Raw genomic sequence first — 21,255 nt, 5'->3', positions numbered from 1 at the left:
GATAGCCACTCCAGGTAAGAAAAGGCTGGGAGTTGGAGGGTCGGGTAGGGGGCAGGCAGGTGGAGGCCATGCAAAGTGGAGTGGGTCCAAGTTGGGTCGGGTCCTAATTCTGGGGCTGACAGGATGCATCAACAGGTCAGGGCAGGCAAGAGAACACAGGAATCAAGCCACTGGAAAACAGTACTGCTCGTCCCCAGGGGAGCAGGATTGGGGCAGCACAAGGGGGCCCTGCCACCGGCATCCCCAGAGCCAACCTTCTAATTTTTTGCTTCACACAGATGTGGGTGGGCAGGCAGCACATCCTGGGAGACATTAGGATGGTGAGGGGCCCGTGGGATATTCCCATGGTCATGCCTGGTGTGTCCCAAGCAGATGGACACCATTAACCACTGGGTGGGAGGGTGTGTGGAGGGAGCAGGTCAGGACTGGTTCGGTCCCTCTGGGAAGAGCTGAAGACAAGGGGAGGCAGGGGGAATGCTGGTCAAACCCTTGGGGACTCCCATCCTAGAATGTTCTGGACTCACCCCGACTCTCTGAAGCCCCCAATATACCCTCAGAACCACTGTCTGATCCCTGGGGACCTCATGAGTTTTCCCACCCCCTAGGCCTCTGCCAAGGCTGTGCCTTCTACCTGAAATGCCAAGCCCCTGTGGTAGGTTCTGCCTCCCATTCCATGCCCAGCACTCTAGATGTCACTCTGCTAAATCACCATTCAAACCCATCTGTCATCTTCACTAGATGTTGAGCTCTGCCAGGGAAGGAAGTTCTCCCACCGCCCGGCCTGGCCTTACCCTGGCTGGCGCCGCCGATGCCCAGATGAGTCAGGTTGGCTGCAAGGTTGCCGGTGCTGCTGGAGCTGCTGAGCGCAGGGAAGGTGGGCTCCTCAGGGTCCAGTGGGGTCGGGAGGGGGGAGGGGAAGTGTATGTTGGTCAGGTCAGGCAGGGAGCCCCCTGTGTTGTGGGTGGCGGGGATCAGGGCTGTAGTGTTTTCCTGGTCAGCGGATGGAAAGATGCTGGGGGGAAGGCCAGACAGAGGGGGGAGGTGAGCTCTCGCCCCGGCCCATTCTCCCCTAGAAACTATGGCGGGGGTGGGGGGAGACTGTGCCAAAACACTAGGGGGCACAAAATGGTACCCGGAGATTAGGTGCTGCCATGATCAGAAATGACTGTCAACCTGCACCTCCAAGGGGACATTAGGAAGCAACCTCTCTATGCAGGATAGGGGGCTGGGGTGAGGGTCCTCCTGCTGCCCAGGGGACAGGGTCTATCTGATGAGCTCTCGAGCTGGGGCTGAATGTGTATGTGTGGGTGTCTCAGCTACCGCAAGCAGGGAGGGGTAGGTGGGCCCCTTTTCCCTGCACCCCCCAACACCCCTCGGCCCCGGACAAGGCTTGTTGGATGGCTGCCAGCGGTAGGGCAGCCCTCTTTTCAGGACTTGCAGCCTCCTGAGTGGACGGGAAGTCCTGGGGTCATCTAAACAGCCCCAAGAGCCCTGGGCATGCAGGGTGGGCCCTGCTGAGACTTACTTGATCCCAGGGACCTCACAGGACTTGGGCCTGGACCCCGTCTGAAAGAGAAGACAGCAGAGGCTGAGCAGACCTCTTGGTGCACTGTAGCTCTTCAGGGCGCAGCTAACTCTACCAGAAGGGCTGAAGATGCTCAACAAAAAGAGAGTTTATCAGGTCCCAGAATGTCTCACAAACCAGAACCAGGTGGCCCTGAAGGCAAAGGGACCTGTCCCAGACATGCCTAGGGGCAAAACCAAGTCTTCTATGAAGAGGAGCCTCTACAGCTCCCACCTCCAGCTTCTGACCTTGGTGGCAGGCAGGCAGGCACATCCCAGCCTAGCTCTGCCTGCCCCTAAGGTGGACACAGCAGAGGGGTGACATAGTCCCTTGTCAGAGCAGGCATTTGGGAAGAACATGGCTTGTCCACTCTTCACACCTGAAAACCCTAGGGGCATGCCACAGCTGTTAGACACCAGCTCAGCAATGGGGCCACTGGAAACCCTGACACCCTGAGGCCAATCCATTCCATTTCCAGATCAGAGCCAGTAGGGCTCCTGGGAACAGAGCTGCCTCTGCTCAGCATCCATTTGTGTATAATAGACAAGTACCTCATGCGGGGCAGCATGAAGATACAGAGGGCGCTGTCCATGCCCCTAGCTGATCCACCTACCAGTGGTCCCTCAGCTGTGGCTCCCACAGGGACCCATGGTGCTGTATGTGCTCCCATGCCCTCACCACTTGAGGGTGAAGGCTCTGGCTGCCCTGTGGTCTATGGAAAGGGTCTCAGGGAAACCCTGCTGACAGCAAGGCCCTCGTTTCCTCCTCTCGAGCTGGGGCCATGATGCCACTGGAGAACTGCAGGCTCTAGGTAGACCCCCTAGATGCTCATTCAAGGACAAAGGAGGGTACTCTTCAGATGGTGGCAGACATGACTGGACAGGGCCTACGTGCTGATGGAGGGCTCCAGCTGTGTCACATTCCATAATTCCCCATTCGCCTTGCAGGCCCTCAGGCTGATGTGTTCTTTAGGGATTACCAGACATAAGAAGGTGGATGCACGGCAGAGGGCTGGGCTGGCGGCCTCTCTGTGCATGCCTAGCGTGCGCGTGGTGGTGAAAGGCGGTGTGCTGGCAGTGACTGAGGAAGCTGAGGGGTGGTGTGTGACCAGCAGTGTTAAGCCTCTGCAGAGAATGCCAGAGGAACAGGTTTCTACTTGGCCACGGACTCCTTAATTCTGTGAGTAAACACTCACTTCATTACCGGATTTTTGCAAAGCATGATGACAATGCTTTCTAAAGAATCTTTTCAAAAGCATTCCATGAACATTATGGAGATAACCGTAGATTTCTAAACAGTATTAAAAATTCACCCATCATTGCCCCCCAACCCGAGCCTCACCCCACTCCCAACAAATCCAACGGAATTCCTTTACTGACATCTTACAGACACATCATTTCACATACTAGTTAGAAGTTGAGCCACAATGCTGGGTTCTGCCAACTTTTTCTCACTCCCAGGATGTCAAGTGTGTTTGCACCAACACTCACCATCTTCACTATATGGCTCAGCAGCACATACAGCTACTCGTAAGGACCCTGATGTCCGTCCTTATCCATTCCTCTGCAACTACATATTTCAATTGCTTTTCAGTTTTGTTGGGGTTGTTAGAATTCTTTTTGAGTGCGTTTTTCCCCCGAATATGAAAATCATCCGTATTCCCTGTGCAAAACTGGAACATGCAGACAGGGATAAGGGCTGTTGGTGGCACCCACACCTGCCACGCAAGGCGACACGCCCCCCCCTTGCAGGTCTCCCTAGGCATCTGGGTATAGACAGGCATACCTTGAAGATACTGTGGGTTCAGTTCCAGACCACCCCAGTAAGGCAAATGTCCCAGTAAAGTCAAATGAATTTTTGATTTCCTGGTGCATATAAAAGTTATGTTTACCCTATCCCTCAATTGAAGTATACAAGAGCAGTATGTCTAAAAAAAACAAAACAAAACAAAACAAAAAAACAACAAAAAAAACCCCTTATGTACCTTAATTACTTTATTGCTAAATATACTGATCATCATCTGAGCTTTTGGTGAGTTGTAATCACTGATCAAACATCACAAGACAAAAATAATAATAATGAAAAAATGTGAACAACTGTGAGCATCACCAGAATGTGACAGAGACACAACGTGAGAAAATTGCTGTTGGAAAAACCACACTGATACTCATGCTCAACACAGGATTGTCACAAACCTTCAACTTGTAAAAACCATAGCACAATAAAGAAAAGTGCAATAAAATGTCCATTTCTAAATTTTGTATGCCTTTCTAAATAGCTTTATCCTGTTCTTTCCAGACAGTGTATTATCAGGAGTGTCACTCATGACCTCTACAGCCATACCACCCTGAACACACCCGATCTCATCTGATCTCAGAAGCTAAGTAGGGTCAGACCTGGTTAGTGCTTGGATGGGAGGAGTGTTACTCATGCCTTTAAAATTCCTTCAAAAATCCCAACTCTAGGGGTGCCTGGGTGCCTCAGTCAGTTAAACATCTGACTCTTGATCTCAGTTCAAGTCTTGATCTCAGGGTCAAGAGTTCAAGCCCTGCATTGGGACATGGGGCCTACATTAAAACAAACAAACAAAAAATCCCAACTCCATGGGGATGCCTGGGTGGCTCAGCAGTTGAGGATCTGCCTTCGGCTCAGGGCATGATCCCAGAGTTCTGGGATCAAGTCCCACATTGGGCTGTCTGCATGGAGCCTGCTTCTCCCTCTGCCTATGTCTCTGCCTCTCTCTCTCTCTCTCTGTGTGTGTGTCTCTCATGAATAAATAAATAAAAATATTTAAAAAAGGGATCCCTGGGTGGCTCAGAGGTTTGGCGCCTGCCTTCGGCCCAGGGCATGATCCTGGAGTCCCAGGATTGAGTCCCATGTGGTGGCTCAGAGGTTTGGCGCCTGCCTTTGGCCCAGGGCATGATTCTAGAGTCCCAGGACTGAGTCCCCATGTCGGGCTCCTTGCATTGGAGCCTGCTTCTCCCTCTGCCTGTGTCTCTGCCTCTCTGCCTCTCTCTCTCTCTCTTTCTCTCTGTGTGTGTGTCTCTAATGAATAAATAAATAAATAAAATCTTTTTTTTTTTTTAATTTTTTTATTTATTTATTTATGATAGTCACAGAGAGAGAGAGAGGCAGAGACACAGGCGGAGGGAGAAGCAGGCTCCATGCACCGGGAGCCCGACGTGGGATTCGATCCCGGGTCTCCAGGATCGCGCCCTGGGCCAAAGGCAGGCACCAAACCGCTGCGCCACCCAGGGATCCCAAATAAATAAAATCTTAAACAAAAATATCCCAACTCCACATATGTGGAGCTTTCCATATGAGGGACTGAGGATAATTTCCTTATGAATCCCCCACTGTTGAACATTCAGGTTGTTTCCAGTTGATTTTAAAAGCTCTGAACAAACACGTTTGAGGAACACGTCAGTGTGTGCTCATTTGTCACCTCCTGACGATTTCCTGGAGGGGGATGAACAATTCATGTTGTTGCCCCATTCACCACAACTTGACCAGCAACAGGTTGTAGGTATTTTTTTTTTTAATATTCAAAATAACTTTAGTGTTAAGTGCATTCTGTACTATTCAAATTCTTTGAAATCTATATCCTAGAACATGAGAAATTTGTTTCTGGACCTGGAAATAATACAGAAATTCCAATTCAATTGGAAATTCCAAGTAGACTTTGTAGTTTAATAAAAGTTGTAGTTATTGGGCAGATGAATATAAGTTTTTTTTTTTTTTTTTTTTTTTTTTTTTTTTATGATAGTCACAGAGAGAGAGAGAGAGGCAGAGACACAGGCAGAGGGAGAAGGCAGGCTCCATGCACCAGGAACCTGATGTGGGATTCGATCCGGGGTCTCCAGGATCGCGCCCTGGACCAAAGGCCGGCGCCAAACCGCTGCGCCACGCAGGGATCCCTAAGTTTTTTTTTTTTTAAGATTTTATTTATTTATTCATGAGAGACAGAAAGAGGCAGAGACATACGCAGAGGGAAAAGCAGGCTCCTCACAGGGAGCCCGATGCGGGACTCAATCCCGGAACCCCGGGATCAAACCCGGAGCCAAAGACAGATGCTCAACCGCTGAGCCACTCAGGCATCCCAGATGAATGTAACTTTAAGGATGACTGTCAACATGTATAAACACTGACAATTACCCAATACTATGGGTTAGCAGAAAGATCAAAGGTTACGAACTAGGAGGTATAGGTTCTAAACCCTGAGTATCTTTACAGCCTTGGACAAACCACTTAAATCTCCAGAGCTTCAGCTTTTTTTTAAAGCTATAACTGACCTATAATATCGTATTAGTCTTCGGTTATTATGATTCAGTATTTGCATATATTGTGAAATGATCTCCATAGTAAGTCTAGTTAACAGCCAATACCACACATAAAAATATGGAGCATTTCATGAATTTGTGTGTCATTCTTGTGCAGTGGCCATGCTAAGTTCTATATCATTCCAATTTTAGTATATGTGCTGCCAAAGAAAACAAGTATTTTAACTTTTCTTGGTTTCTGCCAGTGTAACAAGCCTGTCGTCCATGTTAAATAGGCCGATACAACTGGTCATCTGAGTGAGGTTCACACTTCAGGGAAGGCAAAACTCTCCTGATGTGCTATTTCGTCACTTTCGGCCAGGCTATGCTTGAATAAAAAGATCAAGAAGGAAAATTGTTTTTGAAAGCCCTTAGACTCTTACCTTCTTGGTGTCCCATGCTTGCTTAGAAAGATTCTTATCTGTCTCTGATGTGGTTTCCTCCATTCCTGGAACTGTTAATAGTAAGACTAGGGTGGGGTGGGGTGGGGGAGAGAAGGATAATCAGAACCTTTTTACTTTGAAGCTATGTCGCACCAAGCGAAGAGCTCCTTTGACATATACAGTCACAATCCTGACACAAATGTAACTGCCCCAACAGTAACTTCTGGGGATTGCACTAAAGCACAAGAAAGAATTTGATTCAAAGCAAAACAAAAACACTTAAAATAAGTCAGTGGCTCTGTCAGTTGAGTGTCTGACTCTTGGTTTCAGTTCAAGTCATAATCTCAGGGTTGTGGGATTGAGCCCCAAGTTGGGCTCTGCATTCAGTGGGAAGTCTGCTTGGGATTCTCTCTCTCCCTGTCCCTCTGTCCCTGCCCCTGCTTAAGTGCATGCATACTCTGTCAAATAAATAAATCTAAAAAAAAATAAATAAGTCAGAGACCCTGTGACTTAAAAAGAAATGAAAATATGGGGATCCCGGGGATCCCTGGGTGGCTCAGCGGTTTGGCGCCTGCCTTTGGCCCAGGGCGTGATCCTGGAGTCCCGGGATCGAGTCCTGCGTCGGGCTCTCGGCATGGAGCCTGCTTCTCCCTCCTCCTGTGTCTCTGCATCTCTCTATGTCTATCATAAATAAATAAATAAATCTTTAAAAAAAAATGGGGATCCCTGGGTGGCTCAGTGGTTTAGCGCCTGCCTTTGGCCCAGGGCGTGGTCCTGGGGTCCTGGGATGGAGTCCCACATTGGGGTCTGTTTCTCCCTCTGCCTGTGTCTCAGTCTTTCTCTGTGTCTATCATGAATAAATAAATAAAATCTTTAAAAAAAAATGAAAATAGGAGCCCTGGAGCTGAGGACATGTATCAATTCTGCCGCCCATGGGACCAACCCAGGCCTTGGAGGCCTTCAGGTTGCAGAGAACAGCAGAGAAATCCTCCTTCCCTCCTTGCCCCACCCACCACCTTGGAGTCACCTGCCTCCTAGCCCATGATGTTCAATGTCAGTGTGGGGCTGGTTGATCTATTCATTGTAGCAAATTAGTTGCAATGCCAGCCAGCCCTACAGGAGGAGAGGAGGGGAGGGAAGGTCTGAGGAACTAGACAGGCATCCTTTAAGGCCCTGGAACCAGCTATGCCTGAAGGCCCCTTTCTTTGGACCTTTTGGTTAAGGTGGGATTAAACATTTTCTTTATGAGGCCCAGTTTCTTTCTGCCTCTTGGAGGTTTAGTCTTTTACTTGCAATAGAGCCATACTGAACCACAGGCAGATGGGTCAACTCTTTTTTTTTTTTTTTTTAATTTACTCATAGAGACACACACACAGAGAGAGGCAGAGACACAGGCAGAGGGAGAAGCGGGCTCCATGCAGGGAGCCTGACATGGAACTCGATCCCAGGTCTCCAGGATCACGCCCAGGGCCGTAGGCGGTGCTAAACCGCTGAGCCACTGGGGCTGCTCAACTCCTTCTTCTTAAAACCTAGAGAGACCAACTGTAGCAGGTGGGAGGGAAGCCAGGCTAACTCCCTACCCTGTCACTGCTTGGGTCCCTCCTAAAGAAACAAGGGCAGTGACATGTCTCCCCTCTCCCCTCAAGGACAACTGGACTCTGAGCGGCCAAGGGCCCCTGGGTTGCAGCTCCCCTCCATGGTCACAGAGTCCCAAGGAATAATGACACTTGCCCTGGAAAGCCTATCTTGAAAGTCTCATTTTCTTGGGGAACCCACCAAGGAGACAGTATCCTCAGATCTGCTCCCAGTTTTGGAAGAGGAGGGAAGAGGAAAGCACCAGGTGCCCTGTCCTCTTCACTCCTGGGGCATTTGGAATCAGCACTTTTATTATAGAGACAGTTCCTTCTATAATCTCACCTTCCCGTCCGATGAGCAGTGATCCCTGGAAGGTAGCATGTGGACAGCCCTACCACTCTGCATGTGCAGAGCTCACTTAGAGAGGAGACTAAGCAAGAGGTGGGAAAGAACCAGCCCCATTTCCCCCCACAGTAGGCAGAAGGGGCCCAGGGTCTGTGAACAAGGAGGGTTCTGAGCTGCAGAGCCAGAAAATGGTCCAGTGGGAAGTCCTAGATTGAGCTGCACCTAAAGCTGAACATCTGGCTCTGGACTGCTTGGTCATGAGTTGATAAATGCCTCCTTTTTGCTTGGGCTTGCTGCCCTCTACAATGAAAGGACCAGGAAGGCCCACATACTATGTGGCCATGCCCTGAATTCATGAATGGAAGCCAACATGTGTTTGCAGGAGCTGTTTTCTCTGCCTAGAAAACTCCTATGCGCTCTTCAAAACCCAACTCAGGCAGCATCATCTCTGAAAATTTTCAAGCCACTCCCCTTGTCCCACAGTAGCACCCACTGACCCTGCCTTTGCAGATCTGTCCACTTATGAGGTTGTGACCTCTGGGAGCACAGGGACCACCCATTGGACTCGCTTGAACCGAGGAAACATGCCCATGTGCCCTGCCAATACCTCTTTTCTGGTGTGCGTCCTGGGACCCGCCTGTAAAGGGCTCTGGCTGGGTGGGTGTCATTGTGCTCTGGTGCAGGGCAGAGTCAGAATTGGTCCTGAGGAGAGAAGAGAGACAGTGAGCCTTGGCTCCAAAGGGGACAATGGAATTGTCCTGGCCCCACTCTATCCATGACATGCTGAACAGGACAGGGTGGGAATAGTGGGTTATAGTGTGAGCTGTTTTGCATAAAACGCTAAGGACAGTGTTCTCAAAAGGACCACAGGAGTGACCATGATTTTCATCTAAAAAGCCAGGTGAAGACAAAAAACTGCAGAAGAGATGTCTCTCCATTACTAACCAGACCTTCCCCACTCCCATACGGTCTGTGGGCTTCTCTGCTTTGGGAGAAAGGATGGTGCCTTCTTGCTGAAACTCTCTGGAGAGGGGACCCCATGGTCCCACAGTGGCCCAGCCTTGGGAGTACAAGTCCCAGCCCACACTGGGTCCCCTTTTGGTGACAAACACCAGTGGGCAACCCTGCCCCCTGCCCCAGGATGCTCAGTTGCAAACCAGGTGTAATGAGAAGGGGAGGCAGTGATATGAGGCTCAGAGTACTACCCAGAAAGAATGCAGTCCCTGGGAAGGGGTGTGGCAGGAGGGCTGCCAAGAGCTCTGCCTTCTGCATCAGGAATAGAGTAATTCAATGTACTCCCAGCTGCAGGTGCCTGGAGAGAAGATCCCTAGAAGAGCTCCTCAGGTTCCCAGGGAACTGTGGGCACCCGAGGGGAGCTGGGCAGATGAACAAAGGGCAAGTCCAGCACGTGACTGGCAATTTGGGCATGAAATAAGAGCAGTAGGAATCCAAAAGGGACATCCCAGCCACTGAAAGTGACATGGAAGAAAGTTCAAGAAGAGCAAGTTACAAAGGGTTGGGCCAGCTGACTCTCTGACCCTGGGGCCAGACAAGCAGTGAGAAGCTGATCCAGATCCTAGACCCCCACCAGCTGTGTGTCCCGGAACAAGTATTCTGACCCGTCTGTGTTCACTTTCCTTCTATCTAAAATGTGGAGAATAAAAGTACCTACTCCACAAAGCTCTGTGCATTTTATATCAGTTAATGAATATGATGGCTGAAATAGGGCCTGATATATAATACATGTATGGTAGGAATTTAATTATTAAATTATACATTACATATGATAGTTCATATATATATGTATATATATACATATATGCATTTTTTAAACAACTTACTTTTGATCTTTGGTGAAATCACCTATATTTTTTTCACGTGTGGTAAAATATATGCAACATAAAAATTATCATTTTAACCATTTTTAAGTATACACTTCTGGTGTAAGTAAATAGCAGGATGGTGTGCAACCATCCTGCTATTTACTATAAGTATTAACTATGTTGCTTTTCTAGATCTTTGTAGAAAATGGTATTATCAATTTTTCCCCCCCTTCGAGGTAAACTTATATGTATTCCTAATCTTCTGGTAATAAATGTATAATACTTTTATAATCACATTTTCAATGACTGTTCAGCAATGTGGGAAACTACTCATAATAATACATGAAAAAAGACAAGTTACAATACTGAATATCCAACCTAATCCCAACTCTGTCTATAAAAGAAAAAAAAGTCATGGAAGAAAAAAAATAAAAATCCCTGGAAGACTCCAAAGCTATGACCTTGGTGTTAGAGGGATAGAGTTGATTTCTAGAAACTTCCGGATACTTCTTAGTTTTGTCATTTTAAAGTGACTGTATATTGGTTTTCCAAGCACAAGCATGATGTAAGTTTGTTTTTCTTTCCAAGAGGGCTGAGGGCCGGTTCTGGGTCACTGACCTTCTCCAGCTGGTGTCCGCGGGCGGCGAGAGGTACACGGTGCCGTATGGGCAGCTGTCCGCTTGAGTGTGAGTTAAGGGGACAGCACTGTTGGCTCAGGCCCCACCTCGAGCCCCAGGAACCTCGTGGCCAGGCTGCTGGGAGCCTGCAAACAGCTGGGGCCGCAGGGCGGGGGCCTTTCCTGCCTGGCTGCAAGCAGCCCCCGGGGTTCGGCCCTGTCCACCTAGCACTCAGCACTCACCCCCTGCAAGCACACGTGCGGGCTGCACCCCTTCCAAGAGGGGCCTCGCCTGTGAAATTGAGGCCCATGGGGGGCAGTGGGGAGTCTAGTTCAGCTGACCTGGGTCTTGACTTTTAATTCTAGGCTGACAGGGCAGCTCCCCAGGCCCGAGGGCTCTGTCTGGGGCCCAGCTGGTTGGGCTGCCCCAGCCACGTAAATGAGAACTGGGAAGTAACAGGCATTCTCTGTTCTAGAATGCTGAGAGTGGCAGGGGGGTCCAGAGAGCAGCCACTTAGACTCTTCTTGATGGAGGAGCCTGGCTGGCCAAGTACCAAGGGGCAGCCAAGTCTTGGGACTTGGGGGTGGGGGAGAAAGTCCCGACAATCTCTTCTTGGCCAAGGTGCAGAGGAGAGTTCTTCGTCTTCAGATGGAGCCTCCCTTGGATCTGTCTGGGTCTGGCTCAGACCCCCACCCCAGCCCTGCTGCCTGGGCTCGGCTACCCTCCACATGGCCCCGACATGTGAACACGCTGCTCACAGCCTTTCTGGGTTCCACTGCCCAGCCAGGCTGCGGACACAGTGTGGTCTGACCTGACCCTCCCCAACCCTCACGGCATGCTGCACGCTCCAACAACCTTGCTTCCTGTGTGCCCCTGTCCTAGTCAAAGGCCTCCAGCTAGCCACCCTGCCTCCTCCAGAGTGGCCCTCAACTGCGCCCTCTCCTGGTGCTGCCTGGGAATCCTGGGGGGCTGGAGCAGCCCTTATTCCAGCTCCAGGGCTGGAGGCTCAGTCAGTGAGACTCCAGGTCCTGCAGTCACCAACAGTCCCACCCCCGTCCTCTGGGTAAAAGATATCTGCCGTCCATGTTTGTCCACTGACAAGGGCCGGCGATGTGGGGAGCCAAGCCGGCCACGCTCTCGGTATACTCTGTCCACCAGCCCGTGGTGCCGGGTGGTTCGGCTGGTGTCCAGGCCTGAGGACTGGAAGGGTGTCTGGGTGAGGAGGGGGAGGGGAGGAGACCAGAAAAGAGAGAGAAACCCAAACAGTTATCAGCTGTGATCTGAGATCCAACCCAGGTCTGCCCCCAGGATCTGACCTCAGGGCCCCCCACTCTTGAAACACCCTTTGTCACCACTCTGCAGCCTGGACAGGCTTCCTCCTGCAGCCAGGGCCCCCAGCCTTTGAGCACTGCCGGGGTAGGGGAGAGCTGGGAATCCTAGGTGCCGGGCGGCAGGCGTGCAGTGCAGCTGGCATGCACGGGCCAGGCAGAGCAGCACAAGCTCGGAGCCCGGTGCCGGCTGGGGTGCCAGGGGTGCAGACGGCCCAAGCGCCCCCCAGCCTTGCCAGATGCAGACAGGCCTCCGCCTTCTCTCTCTGGGCCTGGCTGGCCTCCTCTTCCCACCTACGTCATCCCTGGAGGGGCCTGCCAAAAGACAGCCCCCAGGGCTTCCAGCCGAGGACGTCAAGGGGCCCACCTGGCCAAGTGCTGGCTCCCCGGAGGCTCCTTATTGAGCCCTGGCTGGTCTTGATTTGAGATGAGCCCCCCACGCTCTCCCCCACCATCTCATCCCTTCACCACTGGAGCCAAGCATAAGCACTTTCCAGAGCCCTGGCCCACAGCTTGGCCGGAAGGGGCTTCCTTCCAGCACCTGGGGCTGGCACGAGGCCTCCGTCCAGCCCTTGCTCCCTCTGCTCCATGCCCCTGGGGCTCCTGGGAGCCTGCTCCCTGCCTATCCTGGTGCCATGGGGCTGCTTGCCATCTGACTAGGGCAAGACTGGCAACCTTAGCCAGCTCTGGAGGCAGCCGGTCCCCTCCAACCCCCACCATCTGGCCCTTGGGCCCTTCTGTCTTCTTTGGGCAGCCAGGCAAAAGCAATTTCCTTCCGGAAGACTGCCACTGGCTGGAATCACTGCTCTTCCCTACCCATCCAAACGCCTGGCCCAGTGTTCAGGGCTGACTGTTCTCCCTGGAGTCTGGGGCCCCCTGTCCCTCTCTGACACAGAAAGGGCCCTGATGGCTTGGGTCTTTCTGCACTTTTGCCTCCAAAAAGGCCTTGGGCCTGGAGACTTCAGGGACTGAGGGAAGGTGGGAACCCTGCCATCCAGGCACAAACACCGGAGGGCAGGGGCTGTCCATCTCCTCCCAGAGATGCCTAGAAGGCCGGAGGGGAAACCAAGGCAGCTGAAGCAGAGCCAGAGGCAGAGAGAAGCTCGGGCCCAGCCACAGCCCAGCTTACCAGGCTGCACCTAGGATCCACACACACACTTGTATGTGCATGTGTCACGAGAACGAACCATGCAGCATTGATGCCCATGCTCGGATCCCCTAGGCAGGGGTGGGGTGGGGGAGGTGGGGGAGCTCTCGGCGCAACCACACACATTTCCCCCCACCCCCGTACAGGGCAGGGGGAGGTGCGGAGCAGATTCACTTCCGTTTGGCAGACAGGACACTTCCCGCCAGGCCACTGGGGCAACCACGCAAGGATACCCAGCACCCACGCACGTGCCAGGGACGCCGAGGCCTCAGCCCAGGGGCTCATTTACCAGAGAGACAGGAGCCGCTGCCAGGGCCTCCCCCAGATATCCGCTGGGCTGAAAATGCAAAGAACCGAGACTTTGAGACACTCCTGCCTCGTCCGGCCCCCCAGCAGGATGCCCAACAGGCCCCAGTATACCCTTGGCCCAAGGGGGCTTTACGCCAGCCCTAGCCAGGGCCGTGCTGGGGGAGGGGTACCCAGAGAGATGCCCTCCTTGATGGAGAAGGGGATGGGGGAAACAGAAGGGGAGAGGCAGGAGAAGGGGAGAAAACTCAAACTAGGGCCTTGACAAAGAGGTCAGGCTCTTGGAGCATATTCAGAATCAGCACAACAGCCCCACACGTCTGCTCCGGCAAGGAGGCCATCTGGGAAGGGCTATGCTCTGAAGAGCCCAAGGGATGTGGACCTGAGCCAGTCTAGGGAACCCCAGGCCAGTGCCCTGCTGCACCCCAGCAATGATATGGGAGGAGTAGGAGCTGGGGAGTGACTTGAGAGGGTGGGGGGACTGAGCTCCATGAGGGACAGGCCTCGCTCCACCTGGCCTGTCAACACATGGACAGACGTGGCTGTTTCTGAGGCCCTGTCCCAGCAAAGGGGTGGGTGTGTGGCCGTCTGGTGGACCTGTCCCTACAGAGCCCACATAAGCTGGGGGTGGCCCCGGCTCTCAGCTCCACTTCCAGGCTCATCTCACCCCTGCTTCCACTTGCAGACCAGGGTCAGGGCACAGCCTGGGGTAAGAGGCCAGCCCTGCACCCACGCGGTGGGCCTTATCTCTATTTATGATAAGGACGTACACGGCGGCTGTGTGGCCTGCGGGAGCCGTGTTGTGTGCGTCTCTGCCAAGAAACGTTTGCAGACAAGTGGGGTCAGGCCACAGGGCCTCCTTCTGAGAATTGCTGGGCTTGCGGATTAGTGAGGCAGGATGGAGCCAAGCCCCAAAGGCCCCGAGCGGTTCCCGATGCCGCACAGCCGGCCAACAGGTGTAGCGGCTGCCGAAACGCTCTTGGCCAGACCACAGCCTCGCTGCGGGCTCTGCTGACAGGGGAGAGGCAGGGGGGGTCCAGGCAAGGCCTGACCAAGCCATCCCAGGGACAGGAAAAGAGTAGGTGGGGGCAGGGCGAGACAGGCTGCGACAATTATTTGGTGACTCCAGCTATCCGCAGCGGCTGACACACACGCTTGCTCGCTCTGTGTCCAGAGTGGGGCCCAGATATGATGTACACCAGGTGGGAGGCTGTGCAGGAGAGGGGGGATGGGGGCTCACCTGGAAGGGCAGATCCACGGTGCCACTCCCAATCTGGTTCACGTTGGGCAGGGACCCGCCATAGTACTGGCCACGGCTTGGGCCCAGCTGCAGGTACTGAGACTTCTGGAGCTGGAGCTGAAAGAGAAGCCAGCAGCTACAATGTGGGCCTGAAGCCCTCCAGAGTACATCATGAAGAACGCCACCTCAGGGGGACCAGAAAGGAACCAAGTGATGGGGTCAATGGCACCAATCCAGAGGGTGTGGGACCCTGTGACTCAGAGATACTCAAAGGAGCCAGGTGTCTCTCCACCCAAAACAGCAGAATCAGAAGCCCAATAGTGTGTGCCCTGTGGGGAGCTGCCCCCTTGAACTCGGTGGGGGCGGCGGGGGGGGCGCTGCTGGTTTACTTGCACTGTTTGTGAATGAGCAAGAGAGTATGGGGCAGACCTGGAGCCCAGAGCCTGTGGGGGAGGCCCCTCACCCACCCTGGGGAACCATTTCTTATCAGCCAAAGACTGCGTTCCTGGGGCACGGGCCAGAGGCTGCAAACTGACGCCTGGACAGAGGAGAAATCGTCTTTCCAATGGCCTGAATCCGAAGGGCCATTTCAGAAGCACAGCGCTGGTTTTCAAAGTGCAGGATGTGTGATCCCTCCGGCACCATACATGGGGCAAACGGACCTGCCAGACCCCACCCGAGTTGTAAGGGGTCCTGCCCAAGCCCCCAGGCTCCTTCTGCCTGGCTTGCTGGCCCACTGGAGCTGGGCCCAGTGGAGAACCTTCATCTGGGATGGCCTCATGCCTGCGGAGCCCTCCACCCGTCACTCACATGGGGATCTGTCCCATGGGGCCACACCTCTGAACCAGGAGCCCAGCTCCCTGACCAGCCACGGCTGCCTTGGGGTGAGGCTGGGACCTGGCCTCCTCCCCCTTGAATAGCTGATTCCACTTTCCTGGGAACAACAGCAGATGTCCCTGGCGTGGTCAGCGCCACTCGTGGCCCTCACAGCTGAAGGTCCACAACACCTGCCACACACACACCCGGGGAGGCAGGCGTCATGTCTGGGGGGTGGTGGCTGGGCAGTCGGGAGGGTGGGCGTCTGTTCTGGCTCTGGCTGGGGCGGTTGCTAGGGTCCACACTGTGTACACAACAAGGCCGGCTCACGTTCCCTCACAAACAGCTCCTGGCAGCACTCTGTGAGCTGGCTGCCCGCACCGCCCCGCTCTCCCACGCCATCCCCTGCTTCCTCAGGGGCCTTGGATACTGGACAGGGAGGTGAGGCCCGGGAACTGGCCACCCGCCCAGCAGAGCACCTCACCCAGGTACACAGCTGTTTCCTGTAAGCTATAGTGGTGTCAGGAGGGAGACTGCCTTCCTTGTTTCATCCTTCACAAGTGGTTCCTGGGGTCTGCAGGGCCTGGCCCAAGGTCTGTCTCCGATGGCTGGAGATGCTCACTGTGAACATCCCACTGTGTTCCTTCCACCCCACAGTCATTCAAGATGGAATAGGCCAGCCCCCGGCCAGGGGAAGGGGGAGACCAAGCAGCTTGGGGCCCCCACCACTGCCTGAGCACAAGTCACCTTAGACCCAAGACATCCAAGTGCTTCCTTGTGTTTGAGCCTTGTGGCAGAAGCCAGCATTGCATCCAACTCTCAAGGACCACGTGGCCCCGTTTTTGGCCTCGGTTTCCCCTTCCCATTTGTCCAGGAGTGTATGGGAATGCCTGGCATGTGAAATAGGAAGTACTTACACCACATGCATTTTTGTCACAGGCTGAACTGCCAGCTCAGGGAGCCCCAGCATCCCATCCAAGCACCCCACAAAACCACCATGTTCCAGTACAGAAAGAGCCTGGTGTTGGGGACAATCTACAGGACTGGGAAGTGACACGATGCTCATGCTCACGTGCTATTGCGACACCAGTCCTCCCAGGCCCTGCCTCTGTATGCACCCTTCTCTCTAGCAATGGCCTCCTACCCACCTCCGCACTTTACCACAGGACTGTCAGGTTTTAGAGTACAGCTTCTGGATTTGGAGTGGAAGGTGTGCGGGGCCCTGTACTACTTCTGGGGGACCCTGTGCCTGTCCCTGGTTACATATTAGCTGCACAGGAAAGTGTCCACCTGACCTAGAGAAGTCTGGCCTTTGTCCCCCAGCTCCTGAGAGGTGGAAGCCCTCTGAACATCCTGCCTAACAAGATGATCTTTGTTTGCCTGGGGCCTGGGGTGGTCTATGCCAACACTGTGATTTAGGGCAGGAGGCTTGGGTCATGTGGAATCAGCTCGCCCTCTACTGGGGCTAGAGACGGAGGTCACCCATGTGGTAATCAGCCAGCTCCATGTGGGTGAGCCCCAGTAAAAACCATGGACACCAAGGTTCAGGGAGCATCTCCGGATGCATCTCCTGCATATTGTCACACAGCGGTGCTACAAGTGAAAGCTGTCCACACGACTCCACAGAGAGGGGACAACCGGAAGTTCCATGCCTGGAACTCTGCTGGGTGCCACCCCAGACACCTCTTCTCTTTGCCGATTATCATCTGTGTCCTTTTGCTTGTAGTAAACAGTAACTGGAAGTGTAATGGCTTCCAGGGAGTCCTGTGTGCCTCAAGTGAACTGCTGATCTGAGCATGGTCTTGGGGTCCCCCTAACTTTGCAGGAGCTAACTGCCCCCAGGCCTGGCCAGGAACCCCCAGGGTACTGAGGTAAGAAGATACCAGCCTGGGGCCCCCTGCCCAAGGACCTGTCGCTTCAGAGGCCCCACGGGAAGGAAGGACAGCAGAGTGACACCACCAGGCAAGACCTGATAAGCTGCTGAATGCTGAAGTGTGAGCCTCTTCCTATTGCCAAGCCACAGCCCCACCTGCATCCTTCCACCCAGGAGTCCTCACTGTGCAGCCCCCCCAATGGCACCTGCCCTAATTTTGCCAAAGGGCTCTGTAAACCCAGCATCCAAGCCAGAGCCTGTGGCTTAGCAGCACCTGCTCACAGAATACATGTCCGAACATGTGAGTGAGTGAGTAGTGAGTGAGTGAGTGAATGCCACTGTTCCTGTTCTCAAGGGCTGACTTTCCCAAACCAGGTGACAGGCCCATTTAGAGACCAACACAGCCCCCAACACTTAGAGGCTCAAGGTCAAAGTAGGGTTTGGATGCCTCTGCCTCCCCCCACCCCATCCTCATGGCTGTTGGAAAGGGCAGTGAGACCCAAACAAGGCCATCATGTACTGGAGGACATGTGCTAGAATAGGAGACCCACATCTCCCAGGGCTCCCCCTTGTTCCCCTTGGCCTGTGGTTAAATAGCCTGGGGTGAGGGTGGGTGAGCACCCCCATTACCCATGCTTTTGCCATTATTTCCTTGCCTTCTGCTCTCCCCACTCCTTTGCCTCAAAGCACCCTGAGTCTGTGTGCCCCCAGGTCCTGGGCCTCTAACAGCCCCATGCCCATCCCACAGGCCTCCCTAACACTCTACCCAAGAAGCAGCACCTTCAAATCACTATCACATCAGTCTCTAGCTTGGTTTATGTTGCTTTAAATAAAATTTTCAATGCAGAAGCTGTAGATTTACAGAAAAACTGCAGATGATACACTGTTCCCTTACAGCCCTTACCCAGCTTCCCCTAAAGCCAGGGGCAAAATTAGGAAAGTGGCAGTTGGTGCAGCACGCCTGGCTAACCCAGACCTACTTGTGTGAAGCCTTAAGTGTGTCCCATCAGGTTTGCTGTACTGGAAACACCTTTGTTCCATGACCCTGCCCACCATTCACATCCAGTCCCCACCAGATGGTGGGGACCCAAGACTCAAGGCCTGCTGGTCACGCTGTGTCCACTGCCAGGACTATGTGTGGTCACGTTGGACCCCCAGTAAGTACTATCATGTGTCTGCCTTACCTCCTACCAGCCGGCTGTGGCCTCAGATCTTTCCAGAACAATATTCCCTTCCATGCCTCTCAAATCCTCTTTCTCTCAGGTTTAAACTGACTGAACAAGCAGCAGGAGGCCTGAGGGGTCAGAGATACCTCAAGGCGGAGGCCACCCAAGATAGATGGCCAAGAAATGTAGCACAGACCCTGGCCACCCTGTGCTCAATGTCTCCCCACCCCAAGCATTACAGATGGCACCCCTGGTGTCCCTGAGCCCCCACTATGGGCACAGAGCCTTTCCCAGTACATTTAAGCTACCACAATAGTCCTACCTTCAGTGTCCCAAGGCTACCGTAACAAAAGACCACAAACAGGGTGGCTTAAAACAAGAATTTACTCTCACAGTTCAGGAAACAGAAGTTCAACATCAAGATGTGGGCAGAGTTGGTTCCTTCTTTTTTTTTTTTTTTCAAGATTTTATTTATTTATTCATAGAGACAGAGAAAAAGAGAGAGAGACAGAGGCGGAGACACAGGCAGAGCGAGAAGCAGGCTCCATGCAGGGAGCCTGACGTGGGACTCGATCTAGGACCTCCAGGATCATGCCCTGGGCTGCAGGCGGCACTAAACCGCTGCGCCACCGGGGCTGCTCTGGTTCCTTCTTGAGGCTCTAAGGCAGAGTCTGTCCCAGGCCTGTCCCAGCTTCTGGTAGCTCCAGTACTCCTGGGCTTGTGGCCACATCCCTTCAGTCTCCGCCTCCACCCCCACATGGCCTTCCCCTATGTGTGTCTCACATCTCCCTCTCCTTTCTCTTATAACACCTGTCACTGGACTCAGTGCCCACCCTAATCAAGAATGATCTCAAAAAAAAAAAAAAGAATGATCTCATCTTAAGCCCCCTTAATTATATCTGCAAAGACCCTTCTGTCAATAAGGTCACGATCTCAGGTTCTGGACTGTGCTTTTTGGGGGGATACAATTCAACCCAAGACAGGCATTTTGAGGGGAGCAGCAGCACATACCATTTTCCAGATGGGAAAGGCAAGACTTGCTAGGCAAAGGAACTGCCCAAGGTCACCCAGCTTGGAAATGGCTGAGCAAGACACAGACTCTACTTCTGGAACTTGATCCCTGTGTGGCCTGCAGACAGGTAGGCAGCTGGCACCACATAGTGTCATGGGCCATGTAGCATCATGGATAAGAGCACATTAGCTCCTCTGGGAGCTTCCAGTCAGAACGTCAATCCAATGACAAGTCTACCACCCTGACTCCATCAAGGTGAGACCCAACATATGTCTCTGTAAAAAGCCATTTCGGATCCTGTCTCAGCCCGAGGACCCTTGTTTCCAGGCAGGGTACTCCCACTTCCTGATACAACACCCCATGCCTGGACCACCTCCCTCCACTACCCCACACAAAGTCCTCTCCCTTGTCCCAACCTGACCCCCACTCCCTCTGCAGAGCCCTATGTAAATGGTGGCTTCTCCAGCCTCTCCCAGCCAGCGCACTTTCCCATGTCAGCACAGTGCATATCCCCCACCTCCATCCATGCCCACAACCCCTGCTGGGCACATCCCCCAACCCCGTTGGTACCTACTAGCCTGGCAGAGGGGAAGCCACAAGATTGGGGAATGGGGGCCAGTGGCCCTGGGAAGGCATGGTATGATACACACACACACACACACGCACACGCACACGCACACACATGCTTCCCCAGCACAGCCCCCAGTTCTCCAGGACCCTGCACAGGATGCAATGAGATACACCTACCTGCCAGCCCCTCCCAAGTCCTCACTCTCTAGATGAAGCTGGCCTTGGCTTCCCCCCACCCCCAACCCCTACCAGCAATCACCATGGCAACTGGCTGGCCTTCTAATGAGATTAAGGGGAGCAGACCTGCTGAAGGCTGAGCTCTGTCCTCTGCAAAGCCAAGACAGGCATGGGGGCTATGCTGCAGAGGGCCAGGGAGGAGTTGTGTGCTCCAACCTGATGTTAGTTCCCCATTACCACCAAAAAGGGCCTGCATGGTCTGGCCCTCTGTTCTCCACCACCAGAGCTGGTTGCTGCCTCAGTGTTCACACTGGCACTCACTCCTCCACTGGGTCAGCCCAACACTGTGCATCTCTTTTCCAAAGGATCACTTTTTCCCACAGCTCACTGTCCAAACCCACCTGACTGAGGTCTATCTCCTCTTATCAGACTGTCAGCCCCACAAGGACCCTGGCACAATGGAGTAGCTTGGCATCCACGTGAAGAAACTTGTCTGGATGAACACATGAGTGCAGAATGCACTCAGGGTCCCACACAGGGATGCTTTTCCTCTTGCACCCACACAGGACTACTTGTCCCCCCAGGTAAATCGAGGCCCAAGGGAGACCGGCCAGCTGCCCAAGTGCAGAGGCAAAGAACCACTGTGAGAGGGAAGTAGAGAGTGAACACTCTCTGGAATGGATCAGAAGAAACCTAGGGCTCTGGGAGAGACAGCTGTGTACACATAAGTATCTGACCAAGAAGGACCATGACTGCTTTTTCTTTCTAAACTTATTTATTGAAGTAAGATTCACAGGCATAAAATGAACCACTTTAACACGTAAAATTCAGTGGCATACAGTACATACGCAATGTTACATGCAACTACCACCTCCATCTAGGTTCAGAACATTTCTACCACCCCAAAAGGAGACCCCGTCCCCATCAGCCACTCTCCACCCCTCTTCCCCAGCCTCTGGCAACCACCAACCTGCCTTCTAAGTCTATGGATTTG

The 21,255-nt window shown here is 53.2% G+C and overlaps 1 protein-coding gene and 1 non-coding gene across 6 annotated transcripts in view; both read right to left on the bottom strand.

The window, feature by feature from the left end:
• CRTC1 (CREB regulated transcription coactivator 1) overlaps positions 1-21,255 on the bottom strand; it is a 79,624-nt gene that overhangs the window by 21,207 nt on the left and 37,162 nt on the right. For 3 of the 5 annotated variants that reach the window (XM_041762165.1, XM_041762168.1, XM_041762169.1), the window contains exons 2-9: positions 14,648-14,764; positions 13,391-13,438; positions 11,701-11,838; positions 10,628-10,689; positions 8,794-8,888; positions 6,267-6,352; positions 1,526-1,566; positions 792-1,012 (exon numbers count right to left, since the gene is read on the bottom strand). In XM_041762165.1, the coding sequence (XP_041618099.1) occupies positions 792-1,012; positions 1,526-1,566; positions 6,267-6,352; positions 8,794-8,888; positions 10,628-10,689; positions 11,701-11,838; positions 13,391-13,438; positions 14,648-14,764 (808 nt within the window). The remainder of the gene's footprint in view (positions 1-791; positions 1,013-1,525; positions 1,567-6,266; positions 6,353-8,793; positions 8,889-10,627; positions 10,690-11,700; positions 11,839-13,390; positions 13,439-14,647; positions 14,765-21,255) is intronic. The other 2 variants (XM_041762167.1, XM_041762170.1) reach the window with 1 other exon arrangement.
• On the bottom strand, positions 5,957-6,058 carry LOC121496333. Its single transcript, XR_005989165.1, has one exon. It is a non-coding gene; the product is annotated as a U6 spliceosomal RNA (small nuclear RNA).

This window comes from Vulpes lagopus, chromosome 7, assembly GCF_018345385.1.
Source record: "Vulpes lagopus strain Blue_001 chromosome 7, ASM1834538v1, whole genome shotgun sequence".
NCBI classification, from domain to species: Eukaryota; Metazoa; Chordata; class Mammalia; order Carnivora; family Canidae; genus Vulpes; species Vulpes lagopus.
This window is presented reverse-complemented; position numbering and strand designations above follow the sequence as displayed.